Raw genomic sequence first — 22717 nt, 5'->3', positions numbered from 1 at the left:
GTTAATGTTTTACAAAACTAACTTCATTAAAGTGAGATAAAATAAAACAAAAATCCAACATTCTTGTTGCATTCATCGTTAGCTAAAAATAAATTGAGATTTAATGTTTTCAATATGTATTTGTTTAGCAAAATAACTATTTTATTGATAGAATGGGAGTAACTTGTATGTAAGAGAGGTAGAAGTGTTTTGTTTACACTGAATTGTTCCCCTGATGGAACTCTTGAAATTTGAATATGTTATGCGGAACACTACCAGAAAGATACCCTTTGCTTATCAATAACATAGATATAATCTATAAATATTGTAACTGATTTCAAATGTATCAATTAATGGCAAAATTAATTTTACAAGTTACAGCATTCGTTATAATGGTGTTCATTGGAAGCATGGAATATACGGCCTTGCAATATGGTTGGAGAATTTTGGATAAGGACAGTAATTGTAATTTATCTTTAAGACCAACAAACACATTGATCACTTAATATAAGTTTTTGACGAATTAGTCAGCATTCTGTAATTTTCATGACTTTTAAATGAGAGAGAGAGAGAGAGAGAGAGAGTGCAAAATATTGCTTGTCGTTATTGCATATATTTCCTGTGGGTAAAAAACAAATTAATTTTCAGTATAGGCAGGCAGTTTTAAAAGTTATTCAAAGTAAGTTAGAGCTTTGCCAACGTAATGTAAATGTAAATTCTTTGACACGGCTTACACAACCAACCATTTTGACTCTTAAAAACATAAATGAAAAATATTTGAAACCAAAGCATTATTTGCTATAATGCTTAATATTTCAGTGACACCAAGACATTCTCGACTCAAATAAATGAGATTAGTTCATCCTGTCAGACACAGTAGTAATGTTAGTATCAAATCATGTGTAAAGAAGTGAATTGTATTAAAAAAAACTACATCATGTTTTGTTCAGCATTTGCTTTTTAAGTGATTTATTATGATTGACTTTACCTGATATAATTTAGTTTATTTTCATTTGATTAATAACATTGTCATTTCCTTTAAGTTTGATTTTCTACAATAAACATCTTATCTAATTTCCTATATAGAGGAAAGCCCTAATGTAATTTATACAACTTGGTCAGATTTTGCCCTCAACTGAGGGCTGTCGCAGAGCCAAATTGTGCATGTTGTCGGATTTTGCCCTCAAGTGAGTGCAGTCCTGGCCGCCAATTTTGGCAAGGATTGGGTTTTTACTCAATCTACAGGAGCCTATTTTGGTCGCTGAATAATAACACAATTGCCACATTTTGTATGGATATTTTTGAAAATAATGTACACTTGTAGCAATTTTATAAATACTGTGATTTAGGTGAACTGATCTCTAAGATGTAATTGATTTAATTAAGATGGTCACAGAACTTGCCTTAAGAATGGTTGTTTAAGGGGGGGGGGCCTCTCCCATGGCTGTCGGCGTTACCATCATTGTGTTTGGCGAACAGGACAGGCACTTTTCTACCATTTCTTCTGGCATATTTCGTGCTTGATTGCATATTGACCTCTAAATGGTCTCTGTCATTCTCCTTTGACGCCTTGTACTCTCGATTTTCATGCGGAACTTGAAGTGGTTTAATGAAAATGGTTACACAACTAGCTTTAAGAACCGACCATAAAAACATTGAAGACCTGCAGTGATTTCATGAAAATTGTTATGGAACTAGCATTTACAATTGCTCGGGGGTGGGGGGCTCTCCTATAGCTGTCAGCATCATCGTAGAGGATAAGTGTAACAACCACATATTTTGTGGTTGGCTAACTGGACAGTCACTACTATCACTCAGAAACAGGTGAAATGTGAAACTTAAAATTAAGAAAAATATCAAAGTAGAAACTGCTGAACGTTATTTGAAAATGGCAAAGTCCATCTTATATAAGAAAATGACAAAGTGCAACTTTCACCCAAAAATATCCATATTTGTTAGAAAATTACAACGTTCAGTGTTAACTATCAAGGTCAGAAACTGGTGCACATTTGTATGTGGGTCTCACGCTACCCACGGTCCAGTTTGTAGAAACCTTACACAAAGTCCCCTCTTCTTGCAAGAGGTGTGGGTTGGCAGATTGTACCTTCTTTCAAGGTGTCCGCTTAATTTGGTTTTTGTTATCTAGAGGTTGACCGCCCTTGATATTAATGCCCGGTTCGAGTAAATATAAATATAAGTGGTGAAACTGATAGGTGGAATAGATAGAGATCTGAGCAGATATATAGAACAAACCAACACAAGCCCCCGTACATGTAAACAAACAATTTAATCAATTACATAAAACAACTCTCAGAATTAATACATCGCACCATACATCGTAGGAGCTATTTTCTCCTTTTAAAAAAAAATATAAATAGAGCCAACCTAAATTTCCTGTTGTTTACGAATAAAGGGACTTGAAATATCCCCCTCTTGTTATCAGATCTTACTATCGGTGCTAAACAGATGATAAGGCTATCAGTCAGATCCACATGTCCTATACTGACCCTAGTTAGTTTAATGGGTAATTCATCACGCATTAACATCACACGAGGCATAACGGTTCCGAGCCAGCCTCAATTTACACAAGTGAATAAATGAAACACATTACATGGCTTACTACGTCCTTTCAGTCAATATACACTCAACCTTAATCATATGTGAAATCTTCTAAATTCGGTGAATTCACATGGATTCTCGTAACTCATATTAACTAATGTAATGCAAGAAATTCTTAGAACCTAACTCTTATGCAAACAAGACAACAATTCAAACAATTCGTCAAACTTATCTAAAGATTAATGTACGACTTTCTATGCATAAACTCAATACAGTTATACTTCATAAAGCAAACTGATATACGAATATAGAAATTAAATTCATGCAAATATAAGTAAATAAATTAAGCAAAGCATTATATATGACATCAACAAATTACATGAAATTGTCACAACTACCTATGCTTTCAACGTTCCTTGCTTCTATCGCCAAATTTGTCCGTCGGTTTTCCCTCAACAATAGTCCTCTTGGATAACAGTTTTACGAGAGAATTTCTCCCAAATTTCTCTCTAAGTCTTCTTTACACTTGTTTTTCTGTTGCAGAAAAGCTTAGACATTAAAATTTTCAATGTGGACAATATTAAAACTAGGAAATTTAGTGTGGGGAAACACGCCCCTTATTTAGCGTAACCAATCAGGGTTAAGTATATTTGCTGCCTTTTTCTGGAGGCGCCAAATCTGGGGTCAATTTGACCTTCTACATTGTGACTACTGGTTAATGGAAATTCTCAATTTGTGACAGTTTTACCATGAAATCAGAGTTTACCGTGTCCCTAATAGTCCGTCTGGCTGTTGTATAAACAAATGCTTAATTAAGAATAAAATTCTCCCCTCGAAAAAGTATGGAGGGGGATTACCGCCATAATTCTATGCATGTATTTTCTAATCTCCCTTGATGATCCATTGTAAATGGCTGCTTGCAATTGCTACTTTCATAATTCTATCAATGTATATTGTATTCTTCATTGATGCAGATTGTACGTGGCAGTTTGCAAGTGCTACTTTCCTTCTGCAATATTGTCAATAGCTGCTTGCAAGTGCTACATTCATAATTCTAGTCATGAATTTTCTATTCTTCATTGATGCAAGCTGTAAATGGCTGCTTGAAAGTGCCTAGATCTACTTTCCTTCTGCGTCCTTGTATCTTGCAATATGCCAACTACTGAACTGATTCTATAGTTTGTCGTATGGCAAATGCTATGTCAGTTATTACAAATTTTAACATTCCATTTATAAACTTGCTATATCAAAAGTTTCACAAATTGCACCTTCCAAAATCATGCCTATAATGTAGCATCAAGCACGTTGCAAGTTAGAATCAAGGAAGTAAGCATAAAATATGACAACAGATGGCACTGTGACATGACAATTTCTTACAATACGACTACTCCCCTGACCCTAGCAACAAGAGGTTATACCACTTTATGGCATATTTGGGTGTCTTATTTAAAATATCATTCAAATTAAATTACAGCAGCTGATGTCTCAGAGTATTAACATTCGGAAGAGAGGTGGCCTACAAGTAGCACAAAACAAATTAAATATATCAAATTGTATACAATCAAATGTATTTACACAACATTAGATATCCACGAGCCCTTCCCACCCCATTTTATTTGAACATTTTGTCTGTTTAATTTACTGCTGCCGCACAGTGGCAGAATAGGGTAGCCGCTTACAAGCAAGATTTAAGGCCCTAATTTGTTTATATATTCTCATTCACAATGTTATCAGTTTACAGCATATTTATTATTTTAGAGTGCAGTGCAAATTCTGCTTTTTGTAGCAGTAAAGACCTCATAAGGTTTGAGCAAAGTGCAGATAACAGCACCTAGAGGCCATACTTTCATTTCTTTTTCACGAGAGAGAGAGAGAGAGAGAGAGAGTACATTACAGAGATGAGGATTCTGTTTATTCTCTCAACCCTATGTAATTAAATTTTGCTGTTAATATGTAGTTTACAGTGGCAGTTTAATATATATATATATATATATATATATATATATATATATATATATATATATATATATATATATATATATATATCTCAATAGTCAAATTATACAGAATTCTTATATAGGTATGGCATGGATGATTATGCAATAGCCTGCAAGTATTGTCACTAGTTGTCTGTGACAAGTATGTCATATCTCCAATTTCATTTTAAATCTCCAATTCCAATACGACAGCAAGAGGCAATGACTTGAAACAAGGACATCACATACAAAGGATATATGCTACAAAAATATGAACTTATTTCATTATATAAGAAAAGAAATTCTAGGAGTATGAAATATATTTTCTATATGTAAACTTAAAGAACACTTCCATACAAATATGAGATACTTTATTTTGACATATATCAAACTGGAAACTACATTTTTATTGGGGCCCCGAGTGGCCGAGTGGTCTAAAGCGCTCTCCATCACGGATCACTGCCATCTCACCTCTGTCTGTGTGTGTTCGAGTCTAGGGCTCGGCCAATGTGGATATGTGAGAAAGCTTGCCAGTAGCTTCTCGTGGGTCTTTGGTTCTTTCCGGGGTTTTCCCGGGTTCTTCCTCCACCATTAATACTGGCCGCCATGTATAGCCTATCTTGTGCTGAAAAATGGCGTTAAACCCTATAACAACAACAACAACAACAACATTTTTATTATTATTTAAAACCATATTCATCCATATATGAAGCAATATATATAGTACAGATAAGATGACTGATTGTATGGTACCTCACTGATAAAACATCAGACTCGTTTGGTAGCAATTATAAAAATATATTGAATATAAATAACATTGCTACCACTACCAGTAACCAGCTCAATTTGCTTGTATTATTACTGCTATAGTACAGTACTAAAAGTGCTTGATACGTCTGGATAAGAAATTAATGTAGTAGTTAAAATGATTAATATAGATTTTTACATATATCTTCTACAGATGCGATTGTTTTCTGTTAGAAGAATAAGACACACACACCCACATAATTTTCTAAAATACTTGTAAAGTTTTTAAGGCTAGTCACAGTTCAGGCCGTTCTAGCATCCATCACCCCAACCACCCTACATAAACATCTTCATTTGTCTGTGATTTTATCATTATTTTATACTGTTTAAAATATAAGCTAATATTGTCTTGACACAAAAGGTATCAGCACAATACAACTATGCAATAAAGCAAAATAAATAAATAAAAACAATATACAGTCCTGTTTAACTTTTCATAGGAAATATAAGAGAAAAACAGTTGAATTTAAACCAGCATTCATATTGCTAGATGAATTAGTCTAAAACAAAAGTTATCATACAAGTAGGCAATTATAAGGAACAAATACCTGAATTGTCTTGCTACATTGTTCTTATAGATTTATTTGCCAATCCCTTTTGTTTTTCACTTTCACATGAATAAAACATGAATGAAGACAAGCTTTTCACACAATCTGGCTTCTGAATTGGACCTTCACTCATCATTGCCAGTTCTGAGGAATTAAAACTGTAAATTCTGGATTGACCAAGACACATTACCTTTTTTGTACCACATACATTTGCAAATTATGACTCAAGAACAGTCAGATTATATTCCCTAGTGTCTGTTTCAAGAATTAATCCCCAAAAACATTCCATTACTGGATCTGTATTCAATATAAATACTGTACAAAAATGCTCACTTTTTGATGAATTTATTTTGTTGGCAATAAAAACAAGTTGTTTGCACTTGCGATGAGCAAAAAAACCATGACAAGAATTATATTTTATTTGTTAATTTGTTATTTCTGATACTTTGACCTTCACAAAACTATTATATTTCTGAACCTGAGATGACATTGTAAATTTGACCTCTTATCCCTAATGTTTGTGCCTTGGAACAATGGATAAGGTAAATTCCATAATTTAAATGTCTTAATCACTCAGCAGAGAGAGAGAGAGAGAAAGAGAGAGAGAGAGATTCGTAAGTTAGTTTCTTCACAGAGAAATAGAAACCACTAGCCAATTTCTGACTGCAGTTGTAAGATATCTGAGCAGAAAGTAACAGCTACTTTATAAGCATGCAAGTCATTTTAATGTGAGTTATAGGCCCCCAAGTACTATTCCTCAGAGAAGACACAAGACTGGGTTTTAGAAATTAAAGCCACACAAGTACCAGTTTGTTACTTTGTGAAAAATGGGGTCATTATGAGCAAATAGAGACACCTGATGTACCTGCTGGTGATGAGTGGTCAGTGAGCAACCAAATTGTTGTTCCTAAGTCATATAGACAGGAAATGCATAGTCTAACCCATAAAACTCCTTAAGCTGGTCGTTTTGGTGTCAATAAGACTTATCACAAGATCTTGAATCTTTTTTATTTGCCGAAAATTAAAAGTGATGTTTATAAGTACTATAGATCTTGTCACACTTGTCAATTGGTAGGAAATCCCAATCAGAATATAGCTAAGGCACATCTGCAACCTATTCCTGCATTTGACCATCTGACAAGCCATTTAACAGAAAAATGGCAGACTGTCAGTTCTTTACCTAATACCAAGTCAAGCAATCAATACTTGTTGACCATAATGTGTGCGTCCTCGAGATTTCCATAGTCTATTCCTTTGAAGAATATTAAAGCAAAAACTGTTCTAAAAGTTTAGGCAATGTTTTAACACTTGTTTGCCACCCCAAATCTGTCCCACAAATTTTATGTTTGATTATTTCCAACAACTTATGCATGAATTAGACATCCAAAAGTTTAATTTTTCTATCTGTCACCCTGAAAGTAATAGGGCTAGCTCAAGACTGTCTGAAAACACTCTCACCTACCCAGGATACATGTATACCATTATATTGAATCAAACCTTAAAAAAGACAGTGATCAGTAAAATCCTGCACTGTATAATTATCAAGTAAGATCAGGAGAGTTTTTTCCCCCATATTGGTATTTATCACCAAATGAAAGATCCCATGATTACCCTAAAACAACAAAAGACTGTCCCAAAACACCCTCAACTACCCAGGATATATGAAGGCAATTAAATAGAATAAAACCAAATAAAAAGGCAGTGATATGCAAAATTCTATCCTGTATAAATATCGAGTAAGATCAGAAGAATTTATTCTTTTGTTGATACTTGCTGAAGACTGTCCCAAAACACACTCATCAACCCAGGATACATGTATACAATTACAATGACTTAATGAAATATGCAGTTTTGGTGCATTCTCTCTCTCTCTGGTGCATTCTCTCTCTCTCTCTCTCTTTGATCATAGATAGTTCACTAAACTACTTTCATATTGCAAAAAGCAGCACAATTAACAAGTCAGAATCATGTGTCACTACATTCATATTTCAAATATTCTTTAAAGCGTTTTTTTTTAAATCTTTAAAGGTCACTGGCCACCTATATTGTACAAATGTGTGATATTATTATAGTTATAAACAAAACGCATTGGTCATGTATGCACACCATAAAAATGTTTAATTAGACTTAAAACTCCACTTTTTTAAATGAAAAAATCATTTGGCAATCTCCATAAACAATCGGTAGTTTCTGCGTGCCTAAACCTGATATGATGTACATTTATCCATTCTATTCAACCTAGCCATTAAAGTGTTTAATTTCCCCACGTAAATGTCTATGTGATATAGCGTACGATTGTGCTTTTGTACAGCAAATATGGTGCACTGCATTGCATACAGATGTAACCAAAAGAGTGATGATGGGAAAAAGGGCTTTCTGTTTCCGAAAGACCATGTTTACCAGAAAAAAAGTGAATTTAATCTGTGAGATCAAATAGGGGAGGGATCGGAAAGTTGTATCATTTATGCCGGATTATAGTGAATTTGGCCCAAAGACAATTCGGCCCAACTCGAAATACAATTCGGCCAAACTTAACAATAGTTTGTACTTTCTTTTTCTTCAACAAACAAGTAGATGCAATGTAAGATATGTATTAGGAAAAAAACTAAATTGAAACAAACTATTTTGATATTCTTTCAAAGAAAATAATCATACTTCGTAACGTACATATTTATGAGAGAAAACACAAACTGACATGTAGCTTGCTTGTTCTAATTAAAATATTTATATACATTTTTTATGCTAAAAAATATATGCATCTGCACAATGACATTATCCATTTAAGTCTTCCGATCAAATTATTAATAATCATTTATAAAACAATAATACTTGACAGATAATATTCTACACAATACATATGTACATTTTGATAAGGCTAGTGTACATGAGACATTATAACAAATATACTTAATTTTAGGCTTCACGTTGTAACACATTCGATTACACATGAGAGAGAGAGAGAGAATAATGTTGAGCATTTTGTAAGTATTTAGTTGCTGCAGTATGAAGCTCTTACCAGTTAATTTTATTGTTTGTTTTTATTTTTCAAGTTGTCTTAGTGTGTTAAAAAATATATATCCACAAACTCCGTATATGTAGCGGATGCTGGCTTGCGTATGTATCCTTAGTGTAGAGTGTATCGCAAATGTCAAATAACAAAATCACAAATGAAACAAAAATATCACCCGATTGCTTGAAGGCATCCGCCATTTACGCATGATAAGTTACTTATTGCAAACTGACCCAGATTATATTGTATCCAGGTTAACTATAAGACGGTATCTCACACATAAAAATCATTATTATAAAATACATTCAATGTGAGTGCAAATGATAATCTTTTTGCTAGCATGGGTTACAGAAGTATTATTAAAGCAAATTATTATTGTGTATACTATTTGCCCTGCAAACATCAATTATGATTACATATGGCAAACAAATAGAAGCCCGGGTGATAAACACAACTGGCAGGGAGCAATAAACTCACTGTTTAAACTTACCGACAGGACATCAAATACATAGGTTATGTTATTACAAAGCAAACCAACCCCAGGAAACTGACTTTGGTATCTTTTTAGTGTGCTTATTTTTTCTTCAGAAGTCGGCCGACAAAAGGAAGTCAAGTTTGGTTCCTTTGGATTCTTTAAGTGTGCCGATTTCTTTATTCTTTTTTCTAATAAAGTCTGCTGACACAGGGAACCCAGCATTGATTCTTTTTATCTGTATTAACGGGAATTTTCAAAATAAATTGAAACAATGGAACAGTTTTGAAAACGACACAATCTAGTGCATTGTGCACACATACCGATATAAGGCTGAACAGTAAATTAGGTTTCATTAGTTTCATCTAAATATTCCCTATCCAGTTTATAGTGTTTTATTTTTCGACAACAAGAAGCATGTACTACATCTTGTAGGGATAAATGTACATCATTTCCGGTTGGCGTTCTCTATAGGTGGGAAATTGTAACTAAGGGGAAGTAACTGCATTGTGATCTTCTATTTCGAGTAATTAAATTATTACTTCTTCTTTACACTTGATCATTTTTTTGTTTTTTTTGTGTGAGTATAACTACTTAAAATCGTGTAATGCAAATCTGATGTAAAAAGGAACATGTTGGAGTATGGCCAGTAACCTTTAATGTGACAAAGCAGATGAATAATTGGAAGCCAAGGGTGCTATATTTATATTTTTTAAATTCTTGAACCAAATTATTAATTTTAATTGGTTTGATAATGGTAAGAATTACAATAATTAAAAGTAAAGTTTCCTGTAACATCTTTTGTCTCTGATTATTTCCACTTTTAGAGACAAAAGTTTTAAAGGATGCAAACCAGTTTTAAAGCTGGATTTTTGTTTTTTTTTTTAAATGTATAAATACATTCAAAGATTGAAGTTCTGTATATTAACAATGCAAATTAACTATTGGAAAACAATTGTACACTAAATCTAATCTTTCTAATCGCAAGTAAACATTTTTATCATGATATGATCATGATTTTCCAGTTTGACTGTTTCGGATTTTGCGGCAAAATATGTTCCAAAATGAAGATCGTGATAAGAATAAGAACACCTTTAAGGAATGCTTAATTTTTGTAATGTCATTTTACCTATAAACTTTTTTTAATATGCTATTGATGTTGCTCTGAAATATTTTATTTTTGCGGGAGCTTATGTACAATAGTATCACAGGAAAAGATAGACGTCTGTGAGGTGCGTCAAAATGGGTGACGTACAATACAATCCTTACAACAAGGGTTTATCTGATGACAACTCGTTAAGAAGAGTATGAGGGAATATATCACTGTCATTTCTGATCCTTACTAAAATAACTAATGTTTCCAAAGTAATGAGAGATATCACTAAGAAATAGATTTCTTAAACGGTGAAGGTAAATACTTAAATGCGTCAAAACGGGGGTTGAAAAAGAAGGACCACCCTCCTGTACTGCAGAGGGGCTCGTTACAAAGAAAATTTGGAGTATCCATCCTTGAATAAAGGGATGGGGGTTCTAACCTGTAACAATATAACACAGGTTCGTTAAAAAGAAAATTTAATGCACAACCCTGCCTGAAAATTTTGTCTCAAATTTCACTTATCTCCAGAATGTATTCTCACATGTCTCTTCAAACTACTATAGTCACTAAACGTTTTACCACAAACTTTACATTTGAATGGTTTATCTCCAGTATGTATCCTCGTGTGTGTCTTCAAACTAGAACTCTGTCCAAACATTTTATCACACACTTCACATTTGAATGGTTTATCTCCTGTATGTATCCTCGTGTGACTTTTCAAATGATTACTGCGTCCAAACATTTTGTCACAAACTTTACATTTGAATGGTTTATCTCCGGTATGTATCCTCATGTGTGTCTTCAAACTAGAACTCTGTCTGAACATTTTATCACACATTTCACATTTGAATGGTTTATCTCCAGTATGTATCCTCATGTGGTCCTTTAAATAACTACTACATGGAAACATTTTGTCACAAACTTCACATTTGAATGGTTTGTCTCCATTATGAATCATCATGTGTTCCTTCAAATAGCAAAGGCGCCTAAACATTTGATCACAAACTTCACACTTGAATGGCTTATCTCCAGTATGAATCATCATGTGGACCTTCAAATGGCTAAGGCGCCTGAACATTTTCTCACAAACTTCACATTTGAATGGTTTATCTCCAGTATGTATCCTCATGTGGCCCTTCAACTGATTATGGAGCTTGAACATTTTATTACAAACTTCGCATTTGATTGTTTGACCTCCAGTATGCATCCTCATGTGGCACTTCAAATAACTACTGCATGCAAACATTTTGTCACAAACTTCACATTTGAATGGCTTATCTCTGGTATGAATCATCATGTGGACCTTCAACCGGTATTGTTGCCTAAACATTTTCTCACAAACTTCACATTTAAATGGCTTATCTCCGGTATGAATCATCATGTGGACCTTCAAAGGGCTAAGGTGCCTGAACATTTTCTCACAAACTTCACATTTGAATGGTTTATCTTCAGCATGTATCATCATGTGACGCTTTAGAATCCAACTACTACTAAATATTTTCTCACAAACTTCACATCTGAATGGTTTATCTCCACTATACGTCTTCCTGTTACTATTCAAATGAATACTTCGTCCGGTCATAGTATCAAACCTCGGTCGACACTAGAGGACAGGGAGTGGCGGTATGTCTACATGACCAGGGAGCTGGAGTACATATTAAGATTTATGAATTTGGGCTGGGCGATCCTGACTTGTACACTAAACGTTTTATTCGCCGATTGTCGGAACCTAAACTTCATCCCACAAACCGCATTCAACGTCACGTTCAAATATAGTATTAATATTGGTACTACCCTAATAGATGTTTCCCGAATGACGTCATCAGCAACTTTATTTGTGGTCTGCTGGCAGATTTACCTTTGAGTTTATAAGGTGTTTGGAAGCTGAAATAAATTCATTGAATCTCAAGATAGTGTTACAAAACAATACATAAACAGAACGCAAATCAGGCTTTCAGTTAGTATTTTGAATTGTAATTTATAAATTGATTTTGCTTCAGTGTGCCTTGTTAAAATCGTCAGTTTTTGTGGTCGCATAAAAGAGAAACAGCCAGGTTACCCATCATTCAGGTAAAATGGGCAGAAAATCGTCTGCTAGTGATCTTATCGATACATTTTACTCGGTATGACTAACATGCGAAAAGTTACGAAAAGTACGAAAAGTTGTGAAAAGTTACGAAAAGTTCCTTTAAAATTAATGTAAAATAATAAAATAGAGACAAACAGTCATACATACAATTACATTTTTATAAAGGTTATACAACATATCAATGTTTTAATTAACATTTTTTACAATTTTATATAGTGCCTTGGTATTAAAGCCATTATCATACAAAGTATCTTATGAATCCAAAAACTTTCTTATATGAGTGTGTTCATGTCTTCATGCACAATATCTCTTGGCATAAAAGAAAAATCGAGCAGAGTAATTATTGGTATTAAAATTTATTGAAATATTAACATTTTATAAATGTGTTTGTCCAACATATTGCATGTAACATTTTTTACAGGTTATCAAATAAATCATCAGTTGATACACAGTTGGTGTTATAACGTTGAGAAAATATTTCTTTTGTATTGGCGCTTCTAAAAGAAGTACTTTCTCTTATATTTGCACATTAAGAGCACCAATGTCTGTTACATTTAAATGATGAAAAATATCTTTTTTTATTCTCTGTCTGTTTAGTTCCAATTAAAAACATCTTGCAAATTCTTGGGTCTTCTACAAGCATGAATTGGTCTATTTTTTTATAGTTTTTACGCTGTTTTTATTTGATAAATTTTGGAGACTCCAATATTTATTAATTATAAGGCCTATATTAGGTAATGAAGGATTATATTGTATTGTGAAAGGATTTATATTTTTCTCTATTGTACATTTTGCTGTGTTTAAAGCCTCATGTTGAGTAAGATTACGGGCTTTGTTCAGTGCATAATAAATTATATGTGTAGGATAATTTCTATTTTGGAAATATGTTTGGTGGATATTAGTTTCCTTGATATGAATATTTGTAGGGATAGTGTTATCAATATTTATTATTAAATTTACATCTAAAACTGAAACTTGTGTACTAGATGCAGTATAATTTAATTGTCAAAAGAAAATGATTTTAGGTGATCAGTGAATTTTGTTCAGGTCTTCTGATGAATGGTTCCAAATCATCGAGATGTCATCTAAAAGTCTAAACCAAACAAATGGATCAAACTTTTCGTTTTGAAGAAAATCTTTTTCTAATTTATCCATGAAAAGGGAAGCGTATGAAGGAGCCATAGGACTACCCATTGCCGTACCCATTATTTGGATGTAATTTGTATTATTAAATTGAAAATGATTATTTTCCAAGATAAGTTTTATTATTTTACAAATATCTTCACTAGATAGTGTGATATTATTGGGATTGTTATCAAGAAAATATTTACATGCTTTAATGCCATCTGTATGCGGAATGTTGGTACATAGTGATGTTACTTCTAATGATACCAGGATTGAGTTATCAGATAGCTGTGGAATAGACTTCAACTTTTTAATGAAATCAGTAGTATTTTTAATGTATGAAGGAAACGATTTCGTTAAAGGCTGTAAAACACTAAAGAATTATGAAGCAAACAGTAAATGCAAAACTAGTTGCACAGAATTGTCGGCGTTAGCGTTTTTTATCGCAATTCTAAAATTAAAAATTATATATATATATATATATATATATATATATATATATATATATATATATATATATATATATATATATATTGACTGACCCAACTATTTTGATTTTCAGTTTCAGTTTCAGTTAATACTTCTCTATCACAAATTAAATATATTGTGCAATAACTCATTCTACATAGGATTTAATATATATATTTCTGTATATAAAGTATTTACAAAAGTTCCTTTTTGCGAATGGTATCCTTGTTTAAATTTAAAATATGTATGCCGTTTTGAAGGAAATCTAAAAAATAAAGATTTTAGAAACTTTTCCCACCCATTTTAACTTTATTTTTCGATGCCAAAAATCAAGTTTTTATAGCTGTTTTGAAATATGTAGTGACACTTATGCAAATGAAGATAACGAAAACCTTTGCTATTACTTACTTGTTTTAATAAAAAAAATGTAGAGAAAATGACTTTGTTGTAACTTTGAGCGACCGAAATTTGGGAACAAATAAGCTTAAATATTCAATTCAAGGCAACATTTCTCGTCTTAGCTTACATTAATTTTGTGTATTTTTCCCAATTTTTTTTGTAAGTTTTTTTTAACTGTTCTCAACTTATCGTAACTTTTCGCACTTTTCTCACTTTTCTGAACTCTTCGTAACTTTTCGCACTTTAGTCATACCCCATTTTACTCTACCCAGTAGAGGCTGAAAGTTTTTCACATTTTAATGTATTTCCAATCATTTAAAACATCGAACAATGATTTATTCAGTTATTTCAGTATAAAGTATATTATAGTGCTCCCATTGTTAAAACAGTAAACATACGTATAAAAACTGTGTATTATTCTTAAGATGGTTCGGTACTGTTTTGACGTGTTGTTTCCATGCATGGACAATATCATTTCCGGTTTTGCGTCAGACTGGTGTAGTACCATTTGGATGGGAAAAAGGATTCAAAGTGGAACAACAAATTATCAATCTATATTTCATAGCGCCTTTGTGACGGATTTGTTTTGACTTGTGAAAAATGGATGGGGCTTGGAGGTACAGTTCAGGCCGGTGTAGTTTAAGGTAAATCGAAATTCAGCTTAGATTGTTCAGAAAATAGTACCAACAAGCACTGCGGCTATGGCCATTATTTTTAAAACTTGAATTCCTTAATCTTTATAGAAGAAGAGACATTTTTTTTTTTTAAAGTGTCACCTGTTTTCGAATACGTTTGAGATGTAACTATGTAAAATTCACATATTGAGCAATTCTTCCATCTTTCATTTTCATTCATCAAGCTAGACAAGGCTTTTAGGAAAAAGTGACTAATCCTGCTGGACAGGCTGTATTATTCGCAAACGCTCCGCGGTGTTTGTAACCACCCCGCCCCTTACTGTTCTTAAAAATCAAAAAGCATCCAATAAGATATACATAAAACTTAAACCTTTCATTCGTGAAGATATAATTTCTAATCTGATTGTAGCCAGGAGATTCGAGACTAGCTATACTCAAGGTATGTTCAAATTGCATTTTCAAGGAGTAATATTAACTTTTTTGATTTATCGGGGTCTCATTATTACATATTTATATTTTATTATCCCATAAATTCAAAGATATTACACAAAGGAGCTGATCAGATGTTGAAATCTAAAAGTAAAACGTCGTCAGAATTTCTGAGATTTGGAGAGCAGCAGTTTTCTTGTCAATAAAACCAAATTTGCAAACTTCTCAAACATCCAGACATCTTTTATAGTACCTTAAAGCAAATAAAAGTTGTCACATTCCTTCATTTCTTCATGTGAATACAAAAAGACAGTGAAAAAACATACCCCTGTGTTTTTCCAATGTATGGTAATGTGGGGTAAATTGTCCTTAGTTGTCCATTAGAATTCACCTCACTTTGATATAGTCCACAAGAAAAGCATAATCCAGGTGAATCAAAGAATGTAAACATGTGCTACTACTAATTGTTTGAATTGCACTCATTTTTGTTCTTGAAAACAGCAGTAAATATAAAGTGGAGACAATACTTAACAAAAACAAATACAAATATGTGTCTATATGTTGGCACTAAATCTATACCTCACAGACTAGACCTATTAAAACAACATATCTGGTGATTGAAAAGTTATGTATACCTTATAAGCTGGTGACTAGACGTGTTAAAACAACATATCTGGTGATTGAAAAGTTATAAAATTTTTATATTTTGTGCTGATTTTGGTTCCAAATTTGACATAATTGTGCAGTGTAACATATTTTTGAACTTTAAAATGACGTCGCTAACTATATGTATTACTTGAAATACTTCTGCCGTGTTGGCAATGCATCTTCTGGTTTGGATTACAAACCTAACTGACTGAATTAAAAACTAAAATTTAGGCAAGCATCAATTAAAATTTTCACAAATATCTTAATGGCTAAAAATGTTGCTGCTTCTGAAAATGTATATGAGAGGGAGTGAGATAGAAACAGGGAGGGAGAGAGAAAGAGAGTGAGAGAGGGTGTGAGCAAGAGAGAGGGAGAGAGGGAGATTGTGTTGAGCACTTATCAGGCCAAATAAGAGGATTAAATGCAAATTGAACCCTCTGTTCTTCCTTTACTCACCTTAAAATGCATGCTAAAATTATAAGGCAAGATGCATCAGACCTGGGGTTTTGCTTTACATAAATACCAATAATTTGATGCAATAAGTTACCATGTGAGTAAAATGTATGGTGCAAGAATAGACCTGTATTGAGCTCAGGGTCCAATGTTAATTTCTGAAAGTTGCTTAGAGTTATCCCTCTTGTTTGAACATAGCTACCTAAACACTGTTAGCCTGCTGGAATTTCAAATCAAACAGGAGTTTCCCTAGTACCATGGTTATCATATTTGCATGGGTAAATCTATATCTTTCAAGTAATTGTGTAGTTCAGTCCTTGATAATCACAATAATCTGAATAATTCTATTAATTATGAAGTCACATCTCTTTTTGAACACATGTATACATGTACATATCAGTGGGCGGTTACTGGTAAAGGCCTGTAGAAAGTTCCATGCATTGACCATTGCTGTAGGCCAGTATTTCATGTTTGTCTTGTTAGGGTTGCCTTGTAAATTGTTGTAGAATCTACTGGCAGGTCAACAGATAAGATTAACTACATATTTTTTATTGTGATGCTGATAATTGAACTAAAAACCTTAGTTGTGTTGTAGGGTACTAACTTGTGCTGCACTTGCTCACCAATGACAGTAGAGTCTGTTTTTCTTTCTTGTGTACAAAATAGCACCATACTAGAGACAAAGTCATGTACTGAGAGAAAGAATGGATTCTTTGTTTATAATTGTTACTAAGAAAAGTGGGCTGGTCAGATAGAGCCATGATTTGGTTTCTGTGGGTGGTCAGATTTGGATAGTACATGTACAGATGGTAAATTGGCCATCACAGCATTAATGTCATCGTATGTGAGTAGATCTTGTGAATAAAGCATCCCAGAATGCAGCCTTTGGCAGTCATTACCAAAGGGACTGAGAACATCTTGATTGTAGCGTGGGAGTGTAGCCTTGAAAGTTGCTTCACTGGAAAGCTTTCTGACCCACTTCAGAAGTTGCTGGTGGTGCTTTCAGACCAGATTTTATTATCATCTGGTTGGCCAACCACAATTTCACCATGAACTAGACATATTGTGCAGATAATCCATCCACAAAACCAGTCTGAATGCTATGAAGAGCATGGTACAACTGATGGACAGGTTCCTCACATATAATGCAAGTCACTCTTGTGTCATATCTTAAAAGGCAGTAAGGCAGATTGATTACTAAATCTTGTCACTGGTCAGTGGTTGTGGATGATTTATCCAGACAGACTTGTTGGCATTTGGCTGTTCAAAAGCCTTCAAATCCTGGTTTAAAAACCAAACATGGTCATAGTGAAGGAGAATTCAAAGGACATTTTTATGTGTGTTGCACCACTCTGGTTTGAACCAACAGACCATGTTGCTGTGAATGTCATTATCGATACCAAACAAATGCCAACCAAAGCATGGCATCAGCCAACCAAACCATGGCATCAGCCCAGCACAAGTTCCTGGGTTTACCAGTAGTTGGAAGAGGCATTTGGGAGAGCAAGTTTCTGCAATCACTTTTTGTAAAGTCTTTTTTGGTCTTTAGGCAGAATTTCTCAAGTGAATGCTTGTATTGACCAAGAAATATGCTGAGCAAACAATGATTGTTTCTAAAGTCCAGGCAATCCCAGAATGGATGTGAACTTTCCACTAGTGTGAGGTCCTTCCACCTTCATGAAGCTTCCTTTTTGTTAGCATGGGACCAGAAGGATCTTTACGCTTGCAAACTCTGTGTTCCACTGGCATCTCTGCTTGCTTTTGCTGCTGTTCTGCTCTTGAGCTGTCATTCCTACCTCACAATGGCTGGCATTTGTCACTGTCATTGATACAACATGTGAGTAGGTTATTTGTCAAAGGCAGCCATGGCCATCTCATGATTAAGAAGTCCCTTTTTGAAATAGTTACCAAGTTTATTTATTATTTATTACCATCCATCATATTGGGATTATTTCTAACTCAAATGCAGTAGAACCTGTCTTGAAAGACCACCTCATTTTGCCAAAGAATTATGGTCTTTCAAAACAGGTCACAATGCTATATAATCAATACATTTGTGCATTGAGAGTGTGGTCTCTCAAGACAGTTGGTCTCACATTGCTGTGGTCTTTCAAGACAGGTTTTATTGGATTTTTTAAATAGGAAGGTCAGACAATTTTGTACTGTACCAAGTTTGAAAATGTTTAAAATTGTACAGGCTGGACAACCAAATGTCTACCAGTGGATTAATCTCGAAAAGGTCAGGTAAAATAACCATGTGCAATATGTTATAAGTTATATTTATCTCAAATATTTCTCTAAAATGTCAACAACAAAAAAGTAGTGCAAGTTAGTGCCTGCCAGTTTTTCCTTGTTTGTCAGTAGTTCTGACAGGGCCTGCATAGGTAAATCCATGATGGATGCCAATTTTTTATGTGCCATGATAAACATGATTGAGAACCTGCTGCTGCAGTGTACTGTTGGCTCCATATCTTACTCAGAAAAATTGGATATGAGGTTTTGGGATGATGAACAATTTTGCTTTGGCATCGACTGTAAGCGTGATGAATGAAATAAACTCTCATGAAATTGGTAATTGTCAGAATGATTGTTTTACATACAAGACAAACATGACATTTATCATATGCTCACCTGGCCTATAAATCATATATTCTTAAATTTAAGTCTGAGTATTTTGTTTTGACCAATCACAAATAACACGCAACTTCGAAAGGTAAATTTCTGATTGATTGTAGTGGAAACTCATCTCAAACTTAAGCTCTGTTTTTTGATCTTCAGGCCTGGTTATAAGGTTTTATGAACTTGTATCGATCATGTTTAGGTGTCATTCATTTTTCTGTCAACATTTACTATTTTCATATTCTCAAATACCACGAGATCAGTTTTATGCAAATTTGGTGCAGAGCATTCTGGCATGAAGGTCTTTCAAACTGTTCAAATAATTCCAATCTGTTGTCAAACAGGAACATTAAATAACTTCTTCAAAAACTATTCAGCAGCTTCTGGTGAAATCTAAAAAGAAAGCATTCTGGAATGAAGGCTTTTTTTGTTCTTTATAAATTATAGCAAACCGAAATTCCAATATGGATTCTGTTGCTAAAACATTAAAACTGTGAATAACTTCTCAAAAACCACTCAATGAATAGAATTTGACCAAAATTGATAGAAAGCGTCCAGGCATAAAGCACTTTTAATTTAACAAAAATGCTACTAATTTGTCACCCAGCATTACTAAAAATAAGAAAATGATTCTTTAACGTTTTCCGGAAATATGATAAACAGAATTAGACCCAAATTGACCATAGAATACTGGCACAAAGTTTTTCAGACTGTCAGCCATTATAGCCTTAGTTACTAAAGATAGAAAAACAATAATGACTTTCAACAATATTTGAACAAATATGAAAAAAAGCATAGTGGCTTTAAGGCCTTTTCCATGTAGTTTTGTACAATGAATGCAGTTTTTTATACAAATAAGACTGGAAATTCAGCAGCTGTTTTTTTTCTTAATTAGTCAAGAGATTTTTTAAGAAATTTTAACATTATGCAAGTCACCCAGATTTTTTTGGCCCGTAGCTCTTTTTTGACTGTTAGAAAGATGTCAGTCAAGTGACCAATTGGGCTGTTTGTTTTCATTTTTTTGTTGTAAATTTGTTTCTATGCCAGTCATGTGACAAATTGGGCCTCTCGTTTTCATTTTTTCATTGTAAATCTTTTTTTTTAACCTAACATTACTGTTAAAACCTGCCCTTTTTTCAACAAGCAATCAAATATCTTAAATGTGATTTATTTGATTTTTTAGTTTTATTGCAAGTAGACTTGCATAAAGTAGTTTCTTCATTCCTTATGAGGATGAGTTTCACTGTCACAAATGAGTACTTTTTTAAAAGTTGACATAATGAGATTTAATAAAGATAAGCATTTACTTGCAACAGAGCATATTTTGCATCGCCTTTTCTCATTAGCATAATATACAGCCACTTTTATCAGTATATTCATCATTATTATCACAACTATTTATTTTATCTTAGCAGGTCTCCAGAGATTAGTCCCACCTCTTTACGTCCACGTCCAGTTACAGCCACTGTGACAAAGCCCAAATGGATGCAACCAGAAGCGATCGTTGGCCCTCGACGTTCCCATTCGGTAGAATCCAGGGGTTCTACTGCATCGCTTACTTCCATACTGGACCATGACAGCTATGAGAGTCTCTCACTAAGCGATGATGATGAATTATTGGTAAAAGAGAAAGAACAAGATAAAGAGAATCTAAAGAAAAGAGAAATAAAAAGTGCAAAATCAAGGCCTAGTCTACCATCTAAGAGAGTATCATCAGGCAAAAAACAGTTGACCAGGTAATTTTGTTAGCATTTATCTGCATCCACTCTAAATATTCCAAATGCACCACTATATACACTGTCAGTATGTGAGTCTATATTGTCAGTCTGTGAGTCTACGCTGTCAGTCTGCTTATCCAGCTACTAAATGCCATTTTTTTCTTGACTTTTTTGGTACATATATGATGTTCTTTCACTGGCAATCTGCAGTTCTGCCTGCATGGTTGTCCCTCAGTGAATCTTTGATAATGGGATTAATCAAAACATCACTTGGATCTAAGACAGGGCTGTATAGGGGATATGGCAAAGTTTGGATGCTGTGTTCCTTGAGAAAGTCTGGTCAATTTGTGCATTCATGCATTGTCATGGATACTGTAATTGGATACCTTGGGTACTTATGCACTGACAGGAGGTTTAGTACCTGGATGGCCATTCCTTTTGTACCAAAAAATGTTGCATATAAAACTCTCCAAAGATGCCGACTATGTCAAATAATTTGTGATCCCTGCTCATTTTATCTGATCCAAACTTTATTATTTTCTCTTGAGTTTGGTTAAGAAAATATAAATCCTTGTTTCATTACCTGTGACAAGTTCATTCAAACATTTTTGGTTACTCATTTCATATTTGGTGAGTAGTAGTTTGGTGATTTCAGTTGGAGTCTGTTTTTGAGCAACAAATGTGGGATAAATCTTGCACAAACCTTTCCAAGCTCACAGTTTATGAATCAGTGTCTGTGATAATAGAAATACCTTCTACTGTGCATAAAGGTGTACACTATGCCATACGTGATAATAGAAATACCATCTACTGTGCATAAAGGTGTACAGTATGCCATATGTGATAATAAAAATACCTTCTGCTGTGCATAAAGGTGTACAGTATGCTGTACCTGCAGATGTAGATCATTTATAGAACATTATGTCTGTTGAATGGTGTTAAATTTATTGAAGGGTTCAAAGAATCAAAAAGTTGTAACTTTTTAAATACCCCTTTGGACATACATACAAAGCATCTTGGCATGAAAACATTTCAAGTTTATGCAGAAAAATGCTGCTCTGCCATAGATATGACTGCCATGACAAAACAGAGAAAACCATTGAATGATTTCATTGCCAAAAATGTTTGAATAGAATGTGACCAAACTTGAGAGAAAGTATCCAGGCATGAAGATCTTTCAGACTGATACAAAAGATGTGAATCTACCATCAGATGTGGCCACCATTACTAACAAGAAGCAAAGCCATAAATGACTTCTTTTCAAAAACCGCTGTGCAGAATTTGATCAAATTAGACAGAAAGCATCTTGTCATGAAGACCATTATTTTGGTAAAAAAAGTACATGCATGGCCACCATTACTAAAAAGAAGAAAAGCTTTTAACTGACTTAAAAACAGAATTTGATCAAATTACACACAAAGCATCCTGGCATGAAGATCATTCATATTTATACAAATGATGCCAGTCTGCCATCAGATATAATTGCTGTTACTAAAAATAGAAAAAGCATTTAAATAACCTTTTTTTCCAAAACTGCAGCAGAGAATTTGAGAAAACATGAGAAAGCATCCTGGCATGAAGGCCAATCAACCATGGTTCTTGTTATTTGGTATAAAAAACAACAGAACTTCAAATAATGTACTGTCCAAAAGCACTAGATCAAGTGTATCTTTGACCAAACTTAACA

General features: G+C 33.7%; 2 protein-coding genes across 3 annotated transcripts in view; one reads left to right on the top strand and one right to left on the bottom strand.

The window, feature by feature from the left end:
• Positions 1 to 2247: 2247 nt before the first annotated feature.
• On the bottom strand, positions 2248 to 15019 carry LOC149779378 (uncharacterized). The gene is made up of 2 exons (XM_089940009.1): positions 14927 to 15019; positions 2248 to 12331 (listed from the first exon to the last, which is right to left on the bottom strand). The coding sequence occupies exon 2, from the start codon at positions 12027 to 12029 to the stop codon at positions 10962 to 10964; it is 1068 nt and encodes a 355-aa protein (XP_089796135.1). The 5' UTR covers positions 12030 to 12331; positions 14927 to 15019; the 3' UTR covers positions 2248 to 10961.
• A 14-nt stretch (positions 15020 to 15033) lies between these two features.
• Positions 15034 to 22717, top strand: part of LOC149779377 (uncharacterized) — a 30422-nt gene continuing 22738 nt past the window's right edge. Inside the window, exons 1-2 of one of the 2 annotated variants that reach the window (XM_089940010.1) lie at positions 15034 to 15172; positions 20725 to 21048. In XM_089940010.1, the coding sequence (XP_089796136.1) occupies positions 15129 to 15172; positions 20725 to 21048 (368 nt within the window). In that variant the 5' untranslated portion in view covers positions 15034 to 15128. The remainder of the gene's footprint in view (positions 15173 to 20724; positions 21049 to 22717) is intronic. The other variant, XM_089940011.1, reaches the window with a different exon arrangement.

Source organism: Sinohyriopsis cumingii, chromosome 17, assembly GCF_028554795.1.
Source record: "Sinohyriopsis cumingii isolate HCF-2022 chromosome 17, ASM2855479v2, whole genome shotgun sequence".
In the NCBI taxonomy this organism is placed as follows: domain Eukaryota; kingdom Metazoa; phylum Mollusca; class Bivalvia; order Unionida; family Unionidae; genus Sinohyriopsis; species Sinohyriopsis cumingii.
The sequence above is the reverse complement of the archived record's forward strand: the minus strand, read 5'-3'. Positions and strand labels throughout refer to the sequence as shown.

What these genes read in the sequence shown, in the direction of transcription:
- LOC149779378 (XM_089940009.1), bottom strand. Translation starts at nt 12,029, where the DNA reads ATGACCGGACGAAGTATTCATTTGAATAGTAACAGGAAGACGTATAGT.